This window comes from Ursus arctos, unplaced genomic scaffold (assembly GCF_023065955.2).
Source record: "Ursus arctos isolate Adak ecotype North America unplaced genomic scaffold, UrsArc2.0 scaffold_12, whole genome shotgun sequence".
NCBI classification, from domain to species: Eukaryota; Metazoa; Chordata; class Mammalia; order Carnivora; family Ursidae; genus Ursus; species Ursus arctos.
In genome coordinates, this window is record NW_026622786.1 from 35,226,983 (window position 1) to 35,249,019 (window position 22,037).

The 22,037-nt window shown below is 40.4% G+C and overlaps 1 protein-coding gene across 1 annotated transcript in view; it reads left to right on the plus strand.

Moving 5' to 3' along the window:
* The first annotated feature begins 927 nt into the window (after positions 1-927).
* The window catches only part of COL24A1 (collagen type XXIV alpha 1 chain), a 366,899-nt gene continuing 345,789 nt past the window's right edge, over positions 928-22,037 (plus strand). The window contains exons 1-2 of the mRNA XM_057310505.1: positions 928-1,340; positions 10,954-11,018. Of these exons, the coding sequence (XP_057166488.1) occupies positions 1,285-1,340; positions 10,954-11,018 (121 nt within the window). The 5' untranslated portion in view covers positions 928-1,284. The remainder of the gene's footprint in view (positions 1,341-10,953; positions 11,019-22,037) is intronic.

Below are 22,037 nucleotides of genomic sequence, written 5' to 3' on the forward strand. Positions count from 1 at the left end.
AGGCTTATGTCAAAAAAGAAATTTGTTACAAAAATCGGAGAAGATATTCAAATTGGAAAGACCACGGTCTGTTAGCATGTTCTGGATGCATAAATGCAGATCATTAATCCATGTTTACAAGCTAGAGAAGGGCAGAAAGCAGAAAAGTGGGTTACAGGAGAGAAAAACCAGCAGAAAAGTAGTACGGGGGCAGACTGAAAGGCAAGAGTGAAGGGAAGGAAAGGTAGAATGAGAACCGTCACAGTCCGTTTATAATACGACTTAGGCCGCAAGCATCAGGGCAAAAAATGCAAGAAGGTCTAGAATGAAGGGCTCCGCTGAGTAGGATTTCAGAGGGCGTGCGTGAAGAGGACAGAGAAAAAGACTGGGGATGAGAGACATGCAAGAGGAATACATCATATTGGGGACTGCCGAAAAAGGGACGAAGGAAGGATACTAGTCACCTACGAGCTTCGGGGACCAGGAGGAGGGTGGCATGGGAAGAGAGAGCGTCCGGGCGTTCCCGGGGCGGCTGCGAGCGCTCCCCAGGCGCTGCCGGCCCAGGGGCTTGCGGACAGGGGCGCGGAAGCCCCGCGCGGGCTGGGGGTAGGTTGCGGGGAGGAGGGGGAGGTGTGCGCTGTGTCGGGTGATGTCATTGCAAGTCAGTGAGCGGTGAAATTTAACACCGGCCGGATTTGCTGGGCTCCTCTTCTTCCAGGGGAAGCAGCCGGCGGCAGTCAACGCTGAGCGCCTGCAGTTGCCACCGGCCCCCTCGCACCGACTAGATTTCCGAAGTGGGTGTGTGTGCTTGTCTGACAAATGTTCCGGCGCGGGTTGCTTCCAAGGACTTCCCCCCCCACACACACCCCCTTCATCCCCTTCCCTCCCCCAGCCCTTCTCTCCTCCCAGGCCCAAAGCAGAGGACTCCACTGGAGTCACAGAGTCGCCTTTGAACCGCAAGTGAACTCGAGGGCTGCACTCGCGGCGGAGTTCCAGCTGCTGCCGGCGCCCCGCCGCCTGCCAGTGAGGTCTTGCTCCTCGCCCGCCCTCCCAGGGTAGCGCTCCCCCCGGCCTCGTCCGTTGCCGAGCTAGGGAGCTAAGCCTAGCTGATTGATCTACCCTTTGGGTGCTATTTCTTTCCCCTTCCTAGTTCCCTCCTCCCTTTTTGTTGTTGTTGCGGTTTGGGAGCATCGTTTTCATGTGATTTTTCCCCCCCTTTTTCATGGCCAGTACCTGCACTCTTAGCAGTTCGGAGTTGCCTTCTGTTTTCCGTTAGCGCTTCGCTGCAGGGACAAATGCATACAAATGCATTTAGGAGCCCACAGGACAAGGAGTGGAAAGGTCTCCCACACGGCAAAAACGTAAGTAGCCCACTCACCCGGAGGCTAAGGTTAGACCCATCCCTCTCCCCACTTCCCGACCCTCTGAGCGGGTTGGAGATCCGTGCTCCCGCTCCTTCACACTGTTTGAAGTTGGGAGCCGGCGAGCAGCCGTGGCATCCTCCTCTTGTCTCCTCAATTTGTAAAATACCGTGTTTGAAAGGAAGCCTCCAGCCAGCGCATCTCTCAGAAAGTTTATGCTAAAGAGGTCCTGCGGCTGGGGAGGGAAAGCTCGCTGGCCCTCGTCCCGGTTCCGGCGGCCGCGGTCCCCGCGACTCCCGAGCTCAGCTCGGACGCCGGCTGGAGCTCCAGCTCCCGCCGCCCTCGCCCCCTCCTTCCCTTCTCCTTTCTAAGGGCCCTGGCTGAGGTTCTGCTTCCCGTGGTGCTTCTTCGGGCGTCCAGCCTGGGGACTGCTCGGGCGCCGGCAGTCCTCTGGGCTCTGTGCGGGCAGCCTGGACCGCGGGGACACAGACTTGGGGTGGGGTTGCTGGACTGGAGGAGAGGGTACCCTCAAAACCTCGGGCATCAGGGTGCGGCTAGACTCTGAGGCAATCGCCTCTTGTCGTTAGGAGGCCAACACACGTGCTGCCCATCTGGGGCCGAGGCTGCGTCCTGCCTCACTGGCCTGTCACTGGGGAAGGGGCTGGACGCGGGGGCGGGGCTGCTCCTCCCGCAGAGTGTTCGCGCAGGCCCGGACTGGCACCCCACCTCCTCCTTGGGCGCTGTACCTGCTCCTGCTCACTCCCTTCCTGGGAAAAGAGCGTGGAGGGGGATGCACGCCTTGGCTGGCTGCCCTGCTCCCCCTGGAAACGTCAGTGGGTTATGCAAGTTTGCTTCTGGCCCCTGAGACGGGAGGGACCAAAGCGGCTCCGGTCATTCTCTGCCGCGAAGCTGCCCCTTGGGAGAGTAGGTGAGTGGTGGGGAGGGCAGGCGGAGGGAGGCGGGGCGCGGAGAGAGACCGCCTTATGGCAGTGTTTGTGTGCACATGTGCTTCCCAGCCGCGTGCAGCCGACCGTGGCTGGGGCTCGCGCGCACTCTGCTCTGACCCCTGGGCGCCTGGGCAGCTTGGCTTCCCGGCTGAGAAGGACGCACCTTCCCACGCGCCCGAAGCCGGACCAATCAGTGCGCAGGAAAGCTCACAATCCAGTGCTTGGGGCCAGGTGCCGGCGACCCGGGAGCCCCGGGTCCCGGAAGAGCTCAGGCAATGCTGGTTAACTTCCCCAGGGCGACTCACGCGGGTCGCGCCGGCTTGCTAGGCACGTTTCCCGCCACATTTCTCAATAAAACCCCTCCGCGTGGACCCGGTGGGAAAGCCGGGCTCCGGGCACAGCAGATCCTGCGGGACCGCGCGCATCTTCCTGTTGATCCAGGTCGGTGGAATGAGCTTCGGGCTCCCACGGGTCCAGCCACCCGGAGAGTCTGGGTGAGGCGGTCCACCGCCTGACCCGCCCGCAACCTCAGCGTTCATCCCTGTGCGCTTCTTGCCTTCCCCGCCAGCTCCCACCCGAGGGCTTTCCCCTGGCCATTGAGCAAGGCCTGCGGCGTTGGCCAACCATCCACGGGGTTGGTAGTTGTGACCACCTCTCGGATTAAAGCAGATCTTCTGCTCCTGGCCTCTGCCTTGTCTGGTTTACACTTCCCTTCCAGACGCTCCCAGAAAAGGCCTTGCATAAATTTTTGGGCAGTTTGGGGTTTGTAAATTGGGTCCAGATGATTGGGGGGAGGGAGGCAGAGAAACCAAACAGAATGGATTACAGCAGGAGCTGTGGAAAAATTAGACTATGTGGAATGAGAAAAGAACCCTTGCTGAGAGAATTGGGGTTGATAGCAGATCCTGGGTGAAGGTACTGGTCTAGAAGGTCTCTCCGCCAGGGACCTTGCAGCCTCCTTTGACATCCAGTTTGTTCCATACAGTTATCAGCGGGGGTGGGCTGCAGAGAATTAAGGGTAATTCAAGGTTATATCAGATCACACCCCCTTATACCTCCAACCATACCCGTGCCAAGTAGGGGAAAGGTGGTTACTAACTGATCTGAGAAAACTGTTTCTCAAAAAAATCCAATTTCCTTAAGGAATTAAGCGCTCATCAATTAAAAAAAACAAAAACAAAAACTAAAACTGGGCGCCTGGGTGGCTCGTTGGGTTAAGCCTCTGCCTTCGGCTCAGGTCATGATCTCAGGGTCCTGAGATCCAGCCCGCATTGGGCTCCCTGCTCTCAGGGAGTCTGCTTCTCTCTCTGCCTTTGCCTCTGCTCCCCCCACCCACTCCCCGCCTTCTTGTGCTCTTTCTCTGATAAATAAATAAACAAACAAACAAACAAACAAACAAACTTAAAAAAAAATACCCTGCTACCAACCCTGTATGTAGGGGACTTGGCAGAAACAGCTGATTAGCTGATGATAATGTCAGTCCACTGAATTAAACCTTAGAATTTCTAATGAAATCCTTGAGGTTTTAATTTTCCACCATCCTTTTGTGGTGACGTTTTTGTAAGAACAGGAGCAGCTTTTTAAAATCACAATTCTGATTACTCACCCAAAAACATTTGCAATTTTAAAACTGGATCCTTAAAGACATTTTATTTCATGGGGCTGCTTTTAAGTGAGTTTGTGAATTTGTGGAAGTAATACCTAATGTGAATTTGTGGAAGTAATAAAAAGAAATTAAAACCAAAACTCAGTGTTAGATACAACGATTTAACAGTATCAGAAAGTCCCCCAGGCAGGTTATTATTGTAATTAAAGAGTTTCTATAACCAAGGTGTGTGTGTGGGGAGGTAGGTTTGGATATAAACATCTATTTCCTAGTGGGCATGAAACTTCCTTAAAATTGCTTAGTTATCTTTGCTTTCAAGTAGATGTTTAAAATAAACTAACGTCTCAAGGAGAGGGATTGTAATTTATGGAAAGTAGTTTTGAGTGTTGCATAGACATTCTGCTTGGTAATCTGTGAAGTAGCAGGAGAAAAAATAAATTTTATTATGGAAATTAAAATAGCTGTGCTAGTTTCCTTGCCATGGTTTGCAATTATGAGTTATTTTAGAATTTGTAACTCTAGGAAGTGAGGTAAAGATCATTTTATTTTCATTCTCATAAAAGGCTAACATTATTCTGGCATTCATTCACTCAATCGTTCACTCAATCATTCATTCATTTATTCAACAAATGTTTTCTGAGCTCCAACTACATACCCAGCCTGGCTCTAAGCAGAAGGGATACAATGGTAGAGCAAGACAGAAATACAACTGCTGCCCTAATGTGCCCGGGTTAGTATAGGAGACAGAAAATGAACAACTAGGTATAGCACAATGAGGTAAAGGTACAGACGGGAGGACACCTAGAAGTCCTGGGTAAGTGGGGAAGATACAGAACAGTAATCCTGGAAAGAAAGACTGACTAAAGGAAATGAAATCCTCACTGAGACCTAACTGGAAAAGGCATGGAACTTTCCAGACAGAACAGTAAAAGGCTGAGAGGTGAGATAGCACAGCTGATTTGAGGGCCTGAAAGAAGTGAAGTTGATTGTAGAGCTCGCTTTCTAGAGGAGTGACTGGAGCTGGATCTGGAGACAAGAGACCAGATTCTGAAAAGTCTTTAAACCAGGTTACTTCCTTAGCGAAATAAATGGAGGTTAGGATGACCTGACTTCTTGATCTTGGGATCAGTGTGCATGTAGAAGATGCTAGAGAAGTTGTATGTTTATTGAAACTCAAGACCACCTGATAGTCTTGCTAACTGAAGATTGACTCATTCATGTAAAAAACTTGAATTAACGCTAGTGTGTGCCAGGAACTTTGCTAGGCTAGGCAGCAATCATTTTAACAATCTCTGGGGGTATTACAAGGATGGACTAGGTGAGGTATTTTCCCTACTACTGACTGGACTCTAGGTGTTTTGATCGCTTGAAGTCCTTAAGCATTTATCTCCCTTGTACTTCATGAATTGCCTGTTTGCTTGAAATTTAACCAAAATTCTAGTATGCCTCACGCTGTATTAGTTGTACAAATACCTACCAAGCTGAATTGACAGTCTCAGAAATTCATTGCATATAAGTTAGTGACAACACTTCACTCCCTGAATCATCTGACTTTACCCCCACTGCTGGGATGAGAACTGATCTTCAGTTATTTGGGCAGCAAAGGACGGAAATGTTACTATTTCTGGTTCTTTGCAGCTAGTAAAGAGCAAAATCTGTAAAGTTGTCATGACTTAGAGGAATTTTTGGCTTGGAAATGTAGTGTATGGTAGTTGTTGAAATTATCGATATCTATCACATGTATCATTTTCAGATTATTTTGCATTTTCCAGTTGGTTTAAATTAAAATCATCATCTCATTCAAAAAAACGTTCCCTATTTATAAGATTTCACAGGTCCTTACATTTATAACTTGAATCTATGTCAGAAAGTGCTTTGGTAGTCTGCAGACACAACATGTGAGAGTCTCCTGGGTGCCCTAAACAAAAAGATGCCTGGGATTCTCCTAAAGTAACTTAAAGCCATCAGAGAAAGAGAAAGTTAAATAGCTGTAAGAATTATTTAGGGAAGATGCCTGGGATGGATATTCGTTCCTTAAATATTCTGAGTATGGTCTTTGGATATCTATTTCCTGTCTGATCTCCTCCAGGCCTTTACCTCTCACATGTCTGGTTATGTTTTGATTGTGGCTTCTGCAATACTGAAAATGTGGCTAGCAGACCAGGCCCGGAGAACAATTTCATATTTCGCTAGAGATCCTCAGATATTAATATCATGGGTTATATTTTCTGAACTTTTATTGACTGTTACCATATTCTTGACTTCTTTCAGATCTGGTCTGATTTTGTGAAATGTCTGAGTATATGTACTTCTGTTACTTTCTGTCAGTGACATAGAGTCCAGATGTACAGAAAAGTGACCCAAAGCAGACATGCTTCGAATATTTAAAGTCATATTTAATATGCCAACTAGACTTTTTGTTAAAGTAAATATGTGAACAAATGAGCAAACTTAGTAGGGTATTTTAAGTTACGTAATTAAAAGAGTATTGGCCAGAACTTCAGGAAGACCTTTCCAGATTTGTGGTTAAACATCATGTCATATATAGTGATTTACGGAACATCTTGCTAAATAATTTGATCTTTGTCCTCTAATGCTAGTATACTAACAGGATCCTACCATAGACACAGATTTTAGGGTTTTATATTTAGAAAGCAAAATATAAAATTTATATTATCTCATCACATGATAGTTGAGTCAGCCAAGACTCAGAACATCGAAATAAACCACCCAAGATCACACAGTAAGTTAGAAATAGAACCAGGTTTAGTGTTTGCCATGTTGTTTTCTCTCCAACCTAATGCAGTTTTACTTTCAACTTATTCAACGACTCCAGCATGTCTTAGCACTAAATGCATACATGGTACGTAGAGCATAAAGCACAGCGGATACCCTTGAGAATTCTATCATCTACTACTAACGTGGAAATGTGACATTTTTTCTTCATTAGGTGAATGTATAGTAAATGTGATATCATGGGAGGGGGGTAAAACCAAAAAAATAAACAAGCCCAGCCCAACTGGACATTTTCCAGAAAGCCTGGATTCATTAGACATCCATTTCATACAATGATGGAGTTTGGCTCTTCGAGTATGTCAGTTAAGCTTGATGTCTTTTCTGTGTTCCCACTTCAGAGGTGAGAGAAACAGTTACAGTGAAAAAAAAAAAGAAGAAGCCTTTCCACTTACCCTATCATATCAGATATGTTTAAACCTTCTTCTTTCTTTTCTTTCTCTCTTTGGACAGCCAAGTAAAAGTACTCTTATTTATTTTACTTTACTTTTCCCAAGTGTTAAAAGAATTAGGTCTATAGGGAAAAATTGAATTCCTCAGTCATTGGGAGATGTTACTGTTACTCCTTTCCATTTTAAAAATGTTTTTTAAACAGTGGGTTAAGCATCTGCCTTAGGCTCAGGTCATGATCCCAGGGTCCTAGGATTGAGTCTTGCATTAGGCTCCTTGCTCAGGGGGGAGCCTGCTTCTCCCTCTGCCTGCTGCTCCTCCTGCTTGTGCGCTCTTTCTCTCTCTCTGACAAATAAATAAATAAAATCTTTCTTTCTTTTTTTTTTTAAAGGGACACCTGGGTAGATCAGTTAAAAATGTTTAAGTGTCAATTTCATGTAAGAAATAGATAAAAGGTGAGACCCATTGCTTGTTATTTACTTATTAATCCTAAAATGTACAATATATATGGCATATAATAAAGTTTCAATTAAAGCATTAAGAGTACAGAGAAGAGGGAAAGAGCCAACTGTCTTTAGAGATGATGGAAACTTCATGGAGCAGATGTTATTCAAATTAGGCTTTGATGATACTTAAGATTCTGACAGGTGGAAACAAAGAGGGCCTTTAAGATACTTACAAGGTCTCTCCAGAGAATACAGTATAATGTGATATGGCTGTAGCTTCAGGGGAGGGAGGTCAGGTGTAATGAAATCCATATTGCTTTGGATATGGATATCCATATGTTCTTCCTTGGGTGGCTGTTAGTTTGGGACATAATTAGAAAAAAGAGAAAAAATCTCTTTCAGCCCTCAATCTCTACTTCTCTCTTAGTCATTGGTTTTGATACACATAAGGTATGGCTCAACTGATTTGTCATAATCCCCTAAAATCACCTGGCTAAGGAATGATGTTTGATGTGTTCATATTTTCCTGCCTTACACCAGGAATGGACTTGTTAACATGTCTAGAAAGAACTTTATTTTTCATTCTTCTCCCCTAAGGTCATTGGGGAAGTCTATGAGTTGGCTGAATTGCTAAATGAATACTTCTGGTTGTTGTACTCTTCATTAGTTAGCTTCCTCTGAGTAGGAGAGTACCTGTTGGATTATTTCTAAACTCTGAGTGAGCCAGATTACCTCGGGCAGATGAGACGTGATTCCTTTCACATTCCATTTTCTGCTAATCTGATGCAGTTTCCCTCTGTGATTATAAGCCTGAGCTATTTTTTAGTCTCACTGGTCTATATCCTCCCAGTTATTTTTTGAAAATACAAAGTTGAAAGGAAAAGAGCCTCTTTCTACTCAAACTCTAGATCGCTTTGGGATCCATCCTGGAGAACCTAGAGATATCATTTCAATCTCGCACAGATGTCCTCAACTTATTTGCACAGTAGAATCACCTGGGGAGTGTTTACAAATCCCTGTACCACAGACAAATGAAGTCAGACTCTCTGAGGGCACAGGTGCAGAGGGCAAGACTCAAGTATTAGTTTTGAAAACTCCCCAGGTGATTCCACTGTGCAGTGAAGGTAAAGACCAGATTCAAAACAGGCAGGCTTTCATCACTGTTGAGTAGTATCTATTCCTGAGCAGTGGTCCTCACCACGTAAAGCCCAGATTCACAGCATCAACATTGCCTGGGAATTTGTTACAAATGCAAATTCTCGAACCTCACCCCAGACCTGTTGAGTCAGAAACTCTCAGGGTGGAGCCGAGCGAATCTTTAACAAGCCCTCCGGGTGACTCTGCTGCACAGTAAAGTTTGAAACCACTGATCTAGAGCCGGAGAAAAGGATAAAAATAAAACAAAAAACAACAACCCTCCCAAGGGTCAAATACTCTTAGGTCATATCATAAAATTAGATTATAATTTAAGCAAAAGAATATTTGTGTAGTAAATGTTCTAAATTGTTGTTTCTCAGAGTTTAATATATGCACAATCCATATCAGAATCACCTAGTTAAAGATGTATACAAACTGAGGATTCACTCCAGATTTATGAATCATATCGCTGAGGCAAGCCTGAAACCTACATTTTTCACAAGCATCTCAGGTGGTTCTTTTAACGAACTAACATCTGAGAACTATTGTTTTTTTTTTTTTAATGTTTTTTTATTATATTATGTTAGTCACCATACAGTACATCCCTGGTTTTTGATGTAAAGTTCGATGATTCATTAGTTGTATATAATACCCAGTGCACCATGCAATACATGCCCTCCTTACTACCCATCACCAGTCTATCCCATTCCCCCTATTGTTTGAAATGGATGACACCATACATAGGAATCTTTTGTATGCTTCATTAAAATACATGGTTCAGCTATTCGCCTATACCAGTTGAAATTTCTGTAATCGTTCGATTGATTAGAATATAGAATTGATGACAGTTTTAAATATTCCATCAAAACTTTGTCTTATAAAAGTTGTGCTCTATACTATGACCATAGAGTATGCATTTTTCACTTACTAAAATATGGTTAGGGCCATTTTAATATAAAAGATAGTTCCATTATACTAAGGAGAAAAGTATAATTATATATTGTTGGCTCACTTTGTAAAGATTATTTCTGTTATATGAACATGCTCCTTATACTAGTTGAAAAGATAAAAAACATATTTATCGTTGGTAATAAATAGAAAATGTACCAATTACTATTAGTACACCAGGAACTTAATAAAAGAAAAAACTATTTTTCAGGGGGCTTTGTAATCAGTCCTTACAGAACTATATTTTACAGAAATGTCATTTGGGAAGTCCTTGGGTTAGAATTAAAAAAAAAAAAAAAAACAATTCCTGGGTTAGAATAAAAAAAAGCAGAGTTAGGTGATCAACTATTGTTTTCAGCAAGCTTTCCATTACCTTTGAAATTATCTCTATGGTTTTCACTTGGGGGGTAGATACAGCCAATTATGAAGACTACTCAATAAAATCTATGAAAAGTTTGGTTGTACTAAAAAAAAATCACAAAATATTTGTACTCAGCTAACCAATATGAATGAACATTTTGATATGCAGTGATTGAGTATTGTGCTCACAATTATTGCTAATCAAAATGTTCGATGTTGACATCTACAGGCCATTGCTATTCAGAACTCAGCATGAATCTGATACAAGTGATATTCAAATGGCTTTGATATGATAAATGGCTTTGACATATAACCATTCATTTAAACAAATCACTGGTTCCACAATTTATAGTCACTATGGTTAAGTGACTATAAGTTCTGTTGCTTTGTGTAAACTTCTATTACTTTGTATAAAATTACATGTATCGTAGTTTGATGTAATATATAGTCATGATAGTAATAATATCATTTATACTAGTTCACAGCTATTGAGTGCTTCCTATGTGCCAGGTACTATATTGTGTGCCTTACATGAAATTTTTCAGTTAATCTTTGAAAACGTTTATGAGATAAATTTAACAGATGAAGAAACGCTGGGGTGATAAAAAGTGTGCCCAAGTCATATAGTAAGTGGCAAAGCTGGAACTTAAACCATGATGAGTATTAAAATACTGTTATTTAAAGTGATAGCTTATGTCTTGGGGCACCTGGGTGGCTCAGTTGGTTAAGCGTCTGCCTTCAGCTCAGGTCATGAACCCAGAGTCCCAGGATCCAGCCCTGCATTGAGCTCCCTGCTAGGCGGGAAGTCTGCTTCTCCTTGTGTCCTTCACCCCTGCTCCTGCTCTCTCTCGCTCTCTCAAATAAATAAATAAAAAATTTTTAAAAATGATAGATTATTTCTTAATCTTGTACTAGAGTTCATTTTGGGTTTTATATGATTCATAGGTTGTAAATATCCACTAAAATTCCCCCCCCTTTTTTTTTAGGAAATTGCTTCTTCATTTTATTGTGCTATGTGTGGCAGGGGGTGCTGTTCATGCGCAAGAACAAGGTAAGAAAGTTACCTTGTTACTTATTTGCTTATATAAAAATTCTGCTTCCAAACAGCAAAAGTATATGACTTTAAAATCATCAGAACCTTAAATTCAACACGAAACAATAAAAAATTCTATCCAGTACAATAAGAATGTAAGGGTGAAGAAACCAATTTTGGGGGGAAATATGACCTTTAAGAAATTACTTACATTTTTAAGCAAACTCTCTATAAAAGGGGAGTTTTGTATAGTGAAAAGGCTTTGCTTGTGACTTCATTTGAAGTGGGAGTTCTTGGGGGTGGCAAACTGTGACTGAGTTACCTTTGCACTTCTTGAAACAACACAAGCATATACTAAATGTTCCATCTAGATTTACATCATTAAGAAACAAAATACAATTTGCATACCAGTGGGTTTGGGATTTTTATTTAATTCAAATGGAGAGGTTTAGAAAATAGTTCAATGTTTTGTTTTTGCATGCTAGCTAGTTGCTCTGGTACTATGGTGATAGAGTTTCAGGAATCTATGTATACTCAAATTAATTTATTAAATAACATTTTAAAAAGTATCTTCTATTTGCCACATTAATGTCCTAATTGCCAGTGATGGAAATATAAATCAGAGAATGTCTCTGGCCTCAAAGTGTAAAAACAAGTGCCTTTGTCAAAGGTTAAAAAAATAAAAAGCCAAAGTCAAAGAGAAAAACCCAGGAATTATGCTGGACCTACAGACAGTATCACCATGCCCCCCCCCCCACTTTTTTTGTTTTGCTCCTCTGTCTTATATCAGCAGGGCTGCCAAATTATGCATTCTGACAAAACCAACATTTCAAATCAGCGACTAAGTCCACAAGCCACTTGCCAATTTGGTCCATCAACTAAACAACAGTAAGAAGGAGAGAAGTAAATGAAATATGCAGAGGTAGAGAGAGGGTGCACAAAAGAGGGGATGGTACTCTCTCTGATTGCCCAAACTGCCAAGTAGATAAGTATTCTGTCAAGTAGCACATAGATGAATTAAAAGATATCTTGGAAGGCATTTTCTGTTTTACGGGGAAATGGTTTAATTAGGTCACATGTCACATATAACTTCATGAAATGCTATTCTTGACTAAGTCATTTCTGTTCCTTTATTTTGCTTTAATTAGCCTTGAAGAGGAGAGAAACTGTATCTTTTAGTTCATTGTTATTACTTACATTATACCTTCTGAGAACTTCTTGTGTACCAGCCCCATGCTTATAGAATATATATTCACTAGTACCTCATCACAGGGTTTTTATGATTATGCCCATGATAGAATTGATGAAAACAAGGTTAAGAAGAATAAGTAACTACCCCAAGGGTTACAGGCAAATATATGGAAGAACCAAGATTTGAACTCAGGTATTTTGATGGCAAAGTCTACAAACTCTTTAGAACTGTGCCTCTTGGACCACGGAGAAGATCAAAAAGAGAAGGAAAAGTGTCATTATTAATTGCATATATATTCTGTGGCTTGTCCTTGGCCGGCACTTTACATGTATTATTCTAATCTTCATAATGAGCCTCCAGGATAGGGATTATAGATGAAGAAACTGAAGGGGTTTGCTCAGGCTCGTACAGCTGGGACTTGAATCTAGGCTTGTCCCTCCCTGACAACAACAAAAAACCCTCTTCCCACTACACATCTCTTGGCTTCACAATTGCCATCTGCTGGTGTCATGAGTTTAATAATTTACAAAAGGTAACATTATCAAGATTTTAAAAACCCAGGCAAAGAAGGATATAAGGAAAACTGAAAATTTTTTATGGATTTTTTAAAAAAAATTCAGAACCAATGAAGGAAATAATATCTTTTGGCCTTAAGATTTCTTTTATGGAATACAAAATATGCTCCTTTGTTTCAGAGTGAACATCGTAATTTTTAGTTTTCCTGTAACCATAACATTTTATTGTTAGTTCTTAATAAAAGAAAAATCTTCTTAAAACCTTTTTGACTTCCAAAAATTGGATACTTTTTTGAGCTCAAAAAAAGAAATGAAAGGGGCGCCTGGGTTACTCAGTTGGTTAAGCAGCCGGCTCTTGATTTTGGGTCAGGTCATGATCTCAGGGTTGTGAGATTGAGCCCCATGTTGGGTTCTGTGCTCAGAGGGGAGTTTGCTTGAGACTCTATTCCTCTCCCTCTACCCCTTCCACTGCTCACATGTGCGTGTGTGTGCACATGAGTGCACTCTCTCTCGAATAAATAAATAAATCTTTTTTAAAAAATGAAATGAAAATAGTAGTGTGTTATCAGAAACTTAGAAGTAATTTTTTCCTAAAGTACATTCTTTTTATTAAATTGGCATGAAACAATAATGTAACATTTAATCAGGAGATGTCACTATCACTAATTCTTAGATACTTGAAAAACTTTGAAAAATATTTTCCAAAAAAAACAAACCAAATACACTAACCATCTGTGTTTTTTTGTTTTTGTTTTTTTGGTTTTTTTGGAGCTATTCCTTTTAAAAGCTAAAATTCTCCTGTTCTACTGTGGATTGGTAGTTCTCTAAGCTTCCTGCGGAGTTAATGTCTCTCATCTGTGTCGGATCCAGTGTCTTGGAACTCCTATTTTCCTTTTCATCATTCATTTCCTTATTTGAGTGGAGCGTATCATCCAGTAGCATCCTGAGAATGTGTATATTGCTTTTCTGAGAATGTGATTTTTTTACCCATAAACTTGAAGGTAATTGGAGCGGGTACAGAACTGTAGGCTGTAGGCTTTTCTCTCCGTTTTAAAGACTTCTATCCATTGTCTCCTGGCTTGCAGTTCAGAAGTCTGTTGTTATATTAATTCTTTACATGTGACCTTTTTGTTTTCCTCCTTAAATCCTTAAGATCACTTGTTTATCCTTGGTACTTTGAAATTTTACAGTGATGTGCTTGGTACAGATCTTTTCTCAGCTTACTGTGCTGGCCACTCAGTAGGACTTTCAATGTAGAAACATCTTTCATTTTCTGGCAATTTTTCTGTGTTAGTTCTTTCTTCATATTTATTTCCTCTTTCTGTAAGTTCTGTTGTTGAGATATTGGATCTCCTGGCTTGACTGTCTTATATTCTTATTTTTAACTCCTATTTCCTATCTTTGTTTTTTATTCTATTTTATATTAGATTTTCATGAGTCATTATTCCAAACATTTAATTTTTTTATTTCTCCTGTATTTAAATTTTTAAGAGCCTTCTTACTCAGATTGTTCTTTAAAAAAAAAAAAATAACATCTTGTTCTTGTTTCTTTGATGCAATATCTACTCTTATGTATCTAAAGATAATAACTTTTGGGGGGCACCTGGGTGGCTCAGTTGGTTAAGCGTTTGCCTTCAGCTCAGGTCATGATCCCAGAGTCCCAGGATCGAGCCCCACATCGAGCCCCACATCAAGCCCCACATCGGGCTCCCTGCTCAGCAGGGAATCTGCTTCTCTGCCCCTCCCCTGGCTCATGTGCATTCTCTCTCTCTCTCAAATAAATAAACAAAATCTTAAAAAAAAAAAAAACTTTTTTGAACTTTTCTTGTGCTCCCCACATTGCCTTTGTTTCCTATAAAGTTTTGTTTGTTTTGGTCTGTCTTTTATGTTGGAAAAAGTCTTTATGTCTGTACAACCTGTTTTGTCATTTTAAAGTAAGGCACTAAAAATGTGTTTGGAAACTGTTTTCATGGGTAGGCTTGCTAACTGGTATATTTTACATGGAGGGCCTTGCAGTAGGAACTTGCTGACCATTTTCTTGCAGGCCATGAGTGTCTAAGGCTGTACAGTTTCTTTAGAAAAGAATTCTTCAATATCTTACTTGTGGAATTTAATCCTAGTTGCCTCTGTTATTGGATTAAGTGATATAAAGGGGCTGTCTCATTTTTTAGTATGGAGAGTTTAATTGAATCCGCTTGTTCTCATTATGGTGCTTCTCTTCCATCTCCTGCTATGATTGATTCAATGTTTCTACACAAGTAAGCTTTAATTTTCTATTGTGGTTTCAAAGCTTCTTATACAGACTTTTACCACCCCTACCCCCCCCCCCCCATTGAAGCCCCATGCCCCCCTCCTAAATTCACTGACTTGGCATCTTCAGTTCTTGAGCATTTTCAGGGTTTTTTTGATGTGAGTTGGCCCACCCGCATTAGCACTTACAATGCTACACTACATGTCTGTAGTGTTCAGGATTTGTTTTTTTGTTTTTTCCAGTTTTGCTAATTCCTTCCTGTGCTTTTCATCTTTCAAAAATTTCTTGATATCTCTTATCTGCTGTTGTCTCTTCCAGCCATTCCCTTTGCCCAGGTAGTTTTAAAGCCCATTTCCTTATTCTCATTTTAGTGCGATTTTAAGATTGAACAGATGTAAACATCTGTTATTTGCCATGTTTTCAGTTTTTCCTTGAAGCTTTAACATAGCCAAGAACATCACTTAAAATACCCTGTTAATAAATTTAAATGTTGTGGGGCCCCTGGGTGGCTCAGTTGGATAAGCATCTGCCTTTAGCTCAGGTCAAGGTCGCAGGGTCCTGTGGTGGAGTCTCATGTGGAGCTCCCTGCTCAGTGGGGAGTCTGCTTCTCCCTCTCCCTCTGCCCCCCCACACCCCCGCTCATGTGGGCAAGTTCTCTCTCTCTCAAATAAATAAACATCTTTAAATTTTCATTTGTTTTATAACCAATTTTTAGGTATAACCTATTGAATACATGATTCTGCTTCAAGGAAAACTTTATTTAAGGCTGAGTTTTCTGAGGATTTGACAGAAGATTGATCCCTTTCCTTATCTGACAAGGTCTGCTTTCCCTATTACTCAGTCTGTGTTGGTGGGCTGGCCGCCAGAGATGGACTAGCTGCAGTGCCTCTGCGGGATATGTACATCATGCAAGATGTGTAGCTAATCCCCAATGTACACAGCGTTCTCAGCTCCATGATCCCTAGGTGTGAAAACCACATGTATACAATACTATTTCCGAAAAGAGTATTTCCTGTGGAAATGAATCCAAAATGTGTTTATTGTTAACAGAGAATCAGCTCATTCTAGCTGCAGATACTCCAAGGATTTTCTGCCAAAACCCCTTATGGACACTTCACGAAAATCTTTACACATAGGTTAAAGCTTCATTTCGCATTTTATGAACAAGTTTGCTTTTATCTCTTTATCCATAATAGGTGTGTTATTTACAGTAGGAACAAAGTCACACATACCCAGTATGACGGTGGTGCTCAATAAAGCACAGGTATTCTGGAGTCGGAAGCCTTCCAGGGCTTACTAGCTATGTGATCTGGAGCAAGTCCCTTAGACACTGCGAGCTTCATTTTCAGCAACTCTAAAGTGAAGATAATAATAGTTGTTACTACATAGGGTTATTGTATGGGTAAAATGAGATAATACATGTCAAGCGTTTAGTGTATGCCTGTTATATGATGAAGACAATAATTTTTTTTAGGAAAAAAGAATACTCAAGATCCTTCTCTTTTCCTATATACTGATAATATTGAAAAACTGAAATAAACTAAAATAGTTGAATTTAAGCACTTCCTTTCGTTCCTTAACTCAGTGAGCTGGAAGCCAGGCAGCTTGTATTTGAGTCTTGATTCTAGCACTGACTATTTGGCTGAGACTATATAGAACAATAGAAAGTGGATATTGGACAATTACCTGGTTAATTTAGTCAATTCGGGTAAACTGACAAAGAAAAGAATATTAAGGCTTATATTATTTTTCTTATTTACAACTTTGTGATTTTATTTATTTAAAAAAAATTTATTTATTTATTTGAGAGAGAGAGTTAGAGAGAGAGAGTATGAGAGGGGAAGGGTCAGAGGGAGAAGCAGACTCCCCGCTGAGTGGGGAGCCTGATGCAGGGCTCCATCCTAGGACTCCAGGATCATGACCTGAGCCGAAGGCAGATGCTTAACCAACTGTGCCACCCAGGCGCCCCTTTGTGACTTTATTTTAAACAAGCATTTAATTTGTTCAATTCTACAAACCAGAAAGAATATAGCTTGGAGATTTTGCTGACCCAGATATATGATAATTTTAAACACTGAGAATTTATTAAATTAAGTGCTATATTATATTAATTTATTTAATGAGTTAACACTGTAACTTATTACACTCTGTTGAGTGATATTACTCTTAACCTTTTATCTAAAAGTTGGTAACTTTTAAATCTTTTAAGCTACCACTTACTCAGAAATATAAGAATCCTTACATTTTTGAGGGGCAAACATAATATTACTATTGTTCCTCCGATTTATGATAGAATATTGTTGAATATTGACAGCTGCAATGTTTCCTTGGCTCTCTTGTAAAAAGAAGTGCTTGTAAAACTTGTAAAACAAGTATAACAATTGGCTCTCCCATATCTATTTCTTTAGGCATATACTATACTCCACCATAGAGTTAATTATCTAGCCACTGGATTTAAAGTCAAATACTAGGGTATAAGTCATAATGTTATCATCTGCTGAGACTCAGTTTCTCCTTTTTCTCTCCATTTTTTTCTATTCTTCCTTTCTCTCCCCACTTTCTATCTCTCCATTTTCTTCTCTTCTTCCCTCTCTCTCTCTTTGTTTTCTTCTGACTAGTGATAATAGTATCAGTGGTGCTTACTATACAAGTTTCAAATGAAAGGCGAGCAAGGTTGGAATGTCTGTGCCTACATTTCAGCATTAGCCCCATAGGCTTAGAAGATTGATTTTATTAGCAAACTGAGTATGATCTATTTGCTTTTAGTGTATAACAAAACAACAACAAGCAAAAATTACACTGAAGGCTTACAGAGGAGGTAACACTCAAACTAAGTCTTATAAGTAAATTTGGCATGAGGGGATATACTTAGCAGGGCTCTGAAAGGATGGGATTTATTATTTTTTAAACACAGATATATTTTGATATGGCAAGAAATTTAAGAAACGGAAAAGAAAAAAATTGAGAGTGGAGAATGCCATGGAGTGAGCAGATACCATTGAAGGAAAAATGTGTAAGGGCTAGTGTAAACTAGGGGGGCAGTCAGCAAGGCCAAGCTTATTTCTGATACCAACTACAAGTTTGAGGTTCCTCAAGACAACCTTCAGTCTCAATAATGCTTTAGAAAAATTTATATAACCCAGTGAAATCAGTTATAGTCACAGTTATGGTTTATTACAGCAAAAGAACATGGATTAAAATCACCCGCAGAAGAGACACAAGGGTTAGGGTCTAGGAAAGTCCCACATGTAGAACTTCCAGTTGTCCTCTCCCAGTGGAGTCAGTGCCAGCTCTCCCAGCAATGACGTGTGATAGTACGTACAGAATATTGCCAACCAGTGAAACTCACCTGAACCCTCATGTCCAGAGTCTTTACTGGGGCTCTGTTAGGTGGACAGGCTGGACTGCCCAAGTAGCTGACCTCAGTCTCCAGTTCCTCTTGAGGTTGAACAGATTACCATAAATCACATTGTTGGACTCTCTGGTGTGGTCCACAACCCTCAGATAAAGATATTTTTTATCAGGCAAGATATTCAAGGGCTTAGGGAGTGCCTCCTAGGAGCTGATGACAAATGTAGACTAGGTTAAATTTTTTACTACACAAGTAGTGTGTGGATTTTGGGTGCCATATTAGAAAGGGGGGAAAGAAGGACTGGGGAAAGTGAAATCAAGACAGGGAGTCCCAATGATTCAGTTGCATAATTTGACAGTTTGCAATAAGGCCACCATACCACTCACAATTACAAGGATAATCTTAAATGTGCTAATCTGCTCAACTTCATCAATTGTGTCACAGACATGCACAGTTCCATGGAATATCTTAACACAAAAATTATTTTAAAATAAGTCATAATCCTTTAATGAAAGAGTAAGGGGATAGAAAACGGTAAAAAGATTTTTCCTAAACAGGACATCCATAAGGCTGAAAGAGCATGGATACTTCATTCCTTATTTAATGGTTCTCTTTTATTTCTACTATATTCTCTTGCTGAGAGTGATCCTTTTTTCCTACACTCTACATCTTCCTCTTCTGATCTTTTGGGTTTGATCACCTTTGAATTAAAAAGGGGAAAGCTCTTTAGGAAGGCATGAGATATGAGACTGGAAATGCAGGCAGGGGTTAGATCACTAAGGGCCTGAGGGATGAAATAAGAAGTTTCAGTTTTACACTAAAAGTTTTGAGAGCCACTGATGCGTTATAGGAAGTGGTGTCATGAACTAAATGTTCATTTTGTTGTGTACATAGAAAGGTTTCTCTGGCCGCAGTGTGGATAACAGATTGGATAAGGGTGTCTTAAAAGAGGCAAAGGAATCTATTAGGAGACTAAGGTAATAATCTAAGGATAAAGAGAGCTTAACTAAGGTTTGTGTTGGACTTCGTGACTGAATAGTTATGGAGAATGGGTGAAAAGGAAGTATTAAAGGTGATTACCAGGTTTCTGGTTAGATGGCTCGATTGATTGATTAATTCATTCAAGCAGTACTTTGGACCTACTTTGTTTTAGTCATTATTCTGTATGTTGGAATATAACAGTAAAACAAGATGAAGTGCTAACCTCATGGACTTAACATTTCAACAGGGGAGCAAAGCAATAGGCAAGTCATATATAGGCATATATATATATATATATATATATATACATATATACACACACACACATATATAATGTGATATATATGATATATTTATATATATCTCCCCCTAAATTTTCTGGGTTGTGAGGAAAAAATAAAGCATAGTAAGATGTTGGAGAGTCACTGGGGCACGGAGGAGGACAATTTTATATTTTAGGTATTGTTGTCAGGGAAGGCCTCTCTGAAGAGGTCACATTTGAGCCTAGATCTGAATGAACGAAAGGTTTAGAGCATTCTAAGCAGAAAGAACAATAAGTGTAGTTGCCACAAATTCAAAATGAATTTAGTGGTTTTAAGCAATAAGGTAAGACCAGTGTGGCTGGTGCAAAGTAATGTGGGATGAAATGAAAATAGATGAGAAAAGAGATAAGAAGGGAGCTGATGACATAGGTTTCATACACCAAGTAAAGAGTTTAGATTGTATTTTTACTGTAACAGAAGCCATGGGAGGATTTTGTTCAGGAGATTGGCATGACATAATTGACACTATAAAAATATTACTCTGGCTGGTGGTTTGGTAGTGGGGTTCTTCACTAAGAGAGGCATTAAAGTAAGAGGAACAAATGTGGGGGGAAATATATTGAGTTAGAAGTGCTTGCAGGACATCTAATCTCTCCTGCATAAATTCAGTAGGCCATTGGATCTGCAAGTCCAGAGAGAGGTTTGTGAGTCAGCATATGTGGTTACTGAAATCATGTTTTGGATGAAGTCATTAGTCTTGGTGTTTACAGTGAAAAGAGCAAAGCCCGTTGTCTTGGTGACACCATGATTTATTCTCTGTTTAAGAAGCAAATAGGTGAAAAAGATAAAATCAGTTCTGCTGTTAGGTGACATATGCATTCCTAAAAGTTGCCAGCTGAGAGATTGAGTCAGAAGGTCTGCCTGCTTTCAGATCCTGCCTCTACCCTTCCTACTTGGGTGACCTTGGGAAAGTGATTCAAATTCTCTGTGACTTAGTTTTTATGACTGTCAGAGTTAGCCATACTACCTACCTCATAGGGTTATTGTGAGCATTATGTGGCTTAATAAAGTTGTGAGAACAGTGCTTGGTACATAGAATTAATGAATGCTGCTATTATTTTTATTCTTTAAAAAATACAAAGCACAAGTGAAATAAATAAGACTGAGAAAGACAAATACCATATGATTTCACTCATATGTGAATCTGAAAAACAAAACAAATGAATAAACAAACAAAAAGCAGAATCAGAGCTATAAACACAGAGAACAAACTGATGGTTGCCATAGGGAAGGGGGGTGAGGGGATGGGTAAAATGGATGAAGGGGAGTGGGAGACACAGACTTCCAGCTATGGAATGAAGTCATGGGCATGAAAGATACAGCACAGGGAATATAGTCAATGGTATTGTAATAGCACTGTACGGGGACAGATGGGAGCTACACTTACACTATGGTGAGCGTAGCGTAACGTATAGATTTGTTGAATAACTATGTTGTACACTTGAAACTAATATAACATTGTGTGCCAACTATACTCAAATAAAAAAATTATTTAGAAAAAAATTTCTAAAGGAAAAAAGTTTCTTAATGAAAAAAAAAAAAAAAAAAGCAAAGCACTTAGTGAAGTGCCTAGTTGGTAATCAGTATTCTTTAAATAGTAACTGATTTCCTAAGTGACACAAACTGGATTGATTTTGTGGTTAGGGCCACTCATGAAACAAGTAACTTACTACAGACAGCTTAGTTTTTTCTTGCTGTATTCATCGGTACCAATTGATGTTGGAAAAGATATTAGGGTTCAAGGCCAATGGCCAAGAAAAAATTCTTGAGACGTCTTTGGTGCAAAAAGGTGGTTTTATGAAAGCTTGGGGACAGGAGCCGCAGGCAGAAAGAGCTGCCATGGGGTTATGAGGAGTGGCCCATTATATACTTTCAAGTTGGAAGAGGGTTAGGGATAGTATAAGTCTCTAATGAATTTTGGAAGCAAGGTTTCCAGGACCTTGAGGGGGCTAGCTATTGTTGGGAAGAAGTTATTTATTACCGTCTAGTAAAACCTTAGTCATGAGACCTTTCAGATGTATATCGGTGGGCCATATGCTTGGGGGATGATTGCCAACACATATCTTGGGGGGTTTAGAGATAAAATTTCTAAAGGAATTTTTATATGTTAAGGTAGACTTATGGAATCCTGGGTATTGGGCTAAGGTTGCCTTTTACCCTTAGCAGAGTATTAACACGGAGGCAATTGAGTCCCTAGAGGAATGTCACACTGCCTGTTTCAAGGACTTGTCAATGGGCTGTAGATAGTAAGGAAATTTAATAATTTCTCTTCTGCCTTTGTTTCCCACATCAACAATTATCTAAATTTAACCTCCGAATTGCAGTTTGATGATATCCAGGTCAGACCTAAATTAACAGTAAAGAGTCTATCCTCTGATAGAAGACTTTCTCCTGTTCTCTCCATTCCTTCTCATCTGTACCTT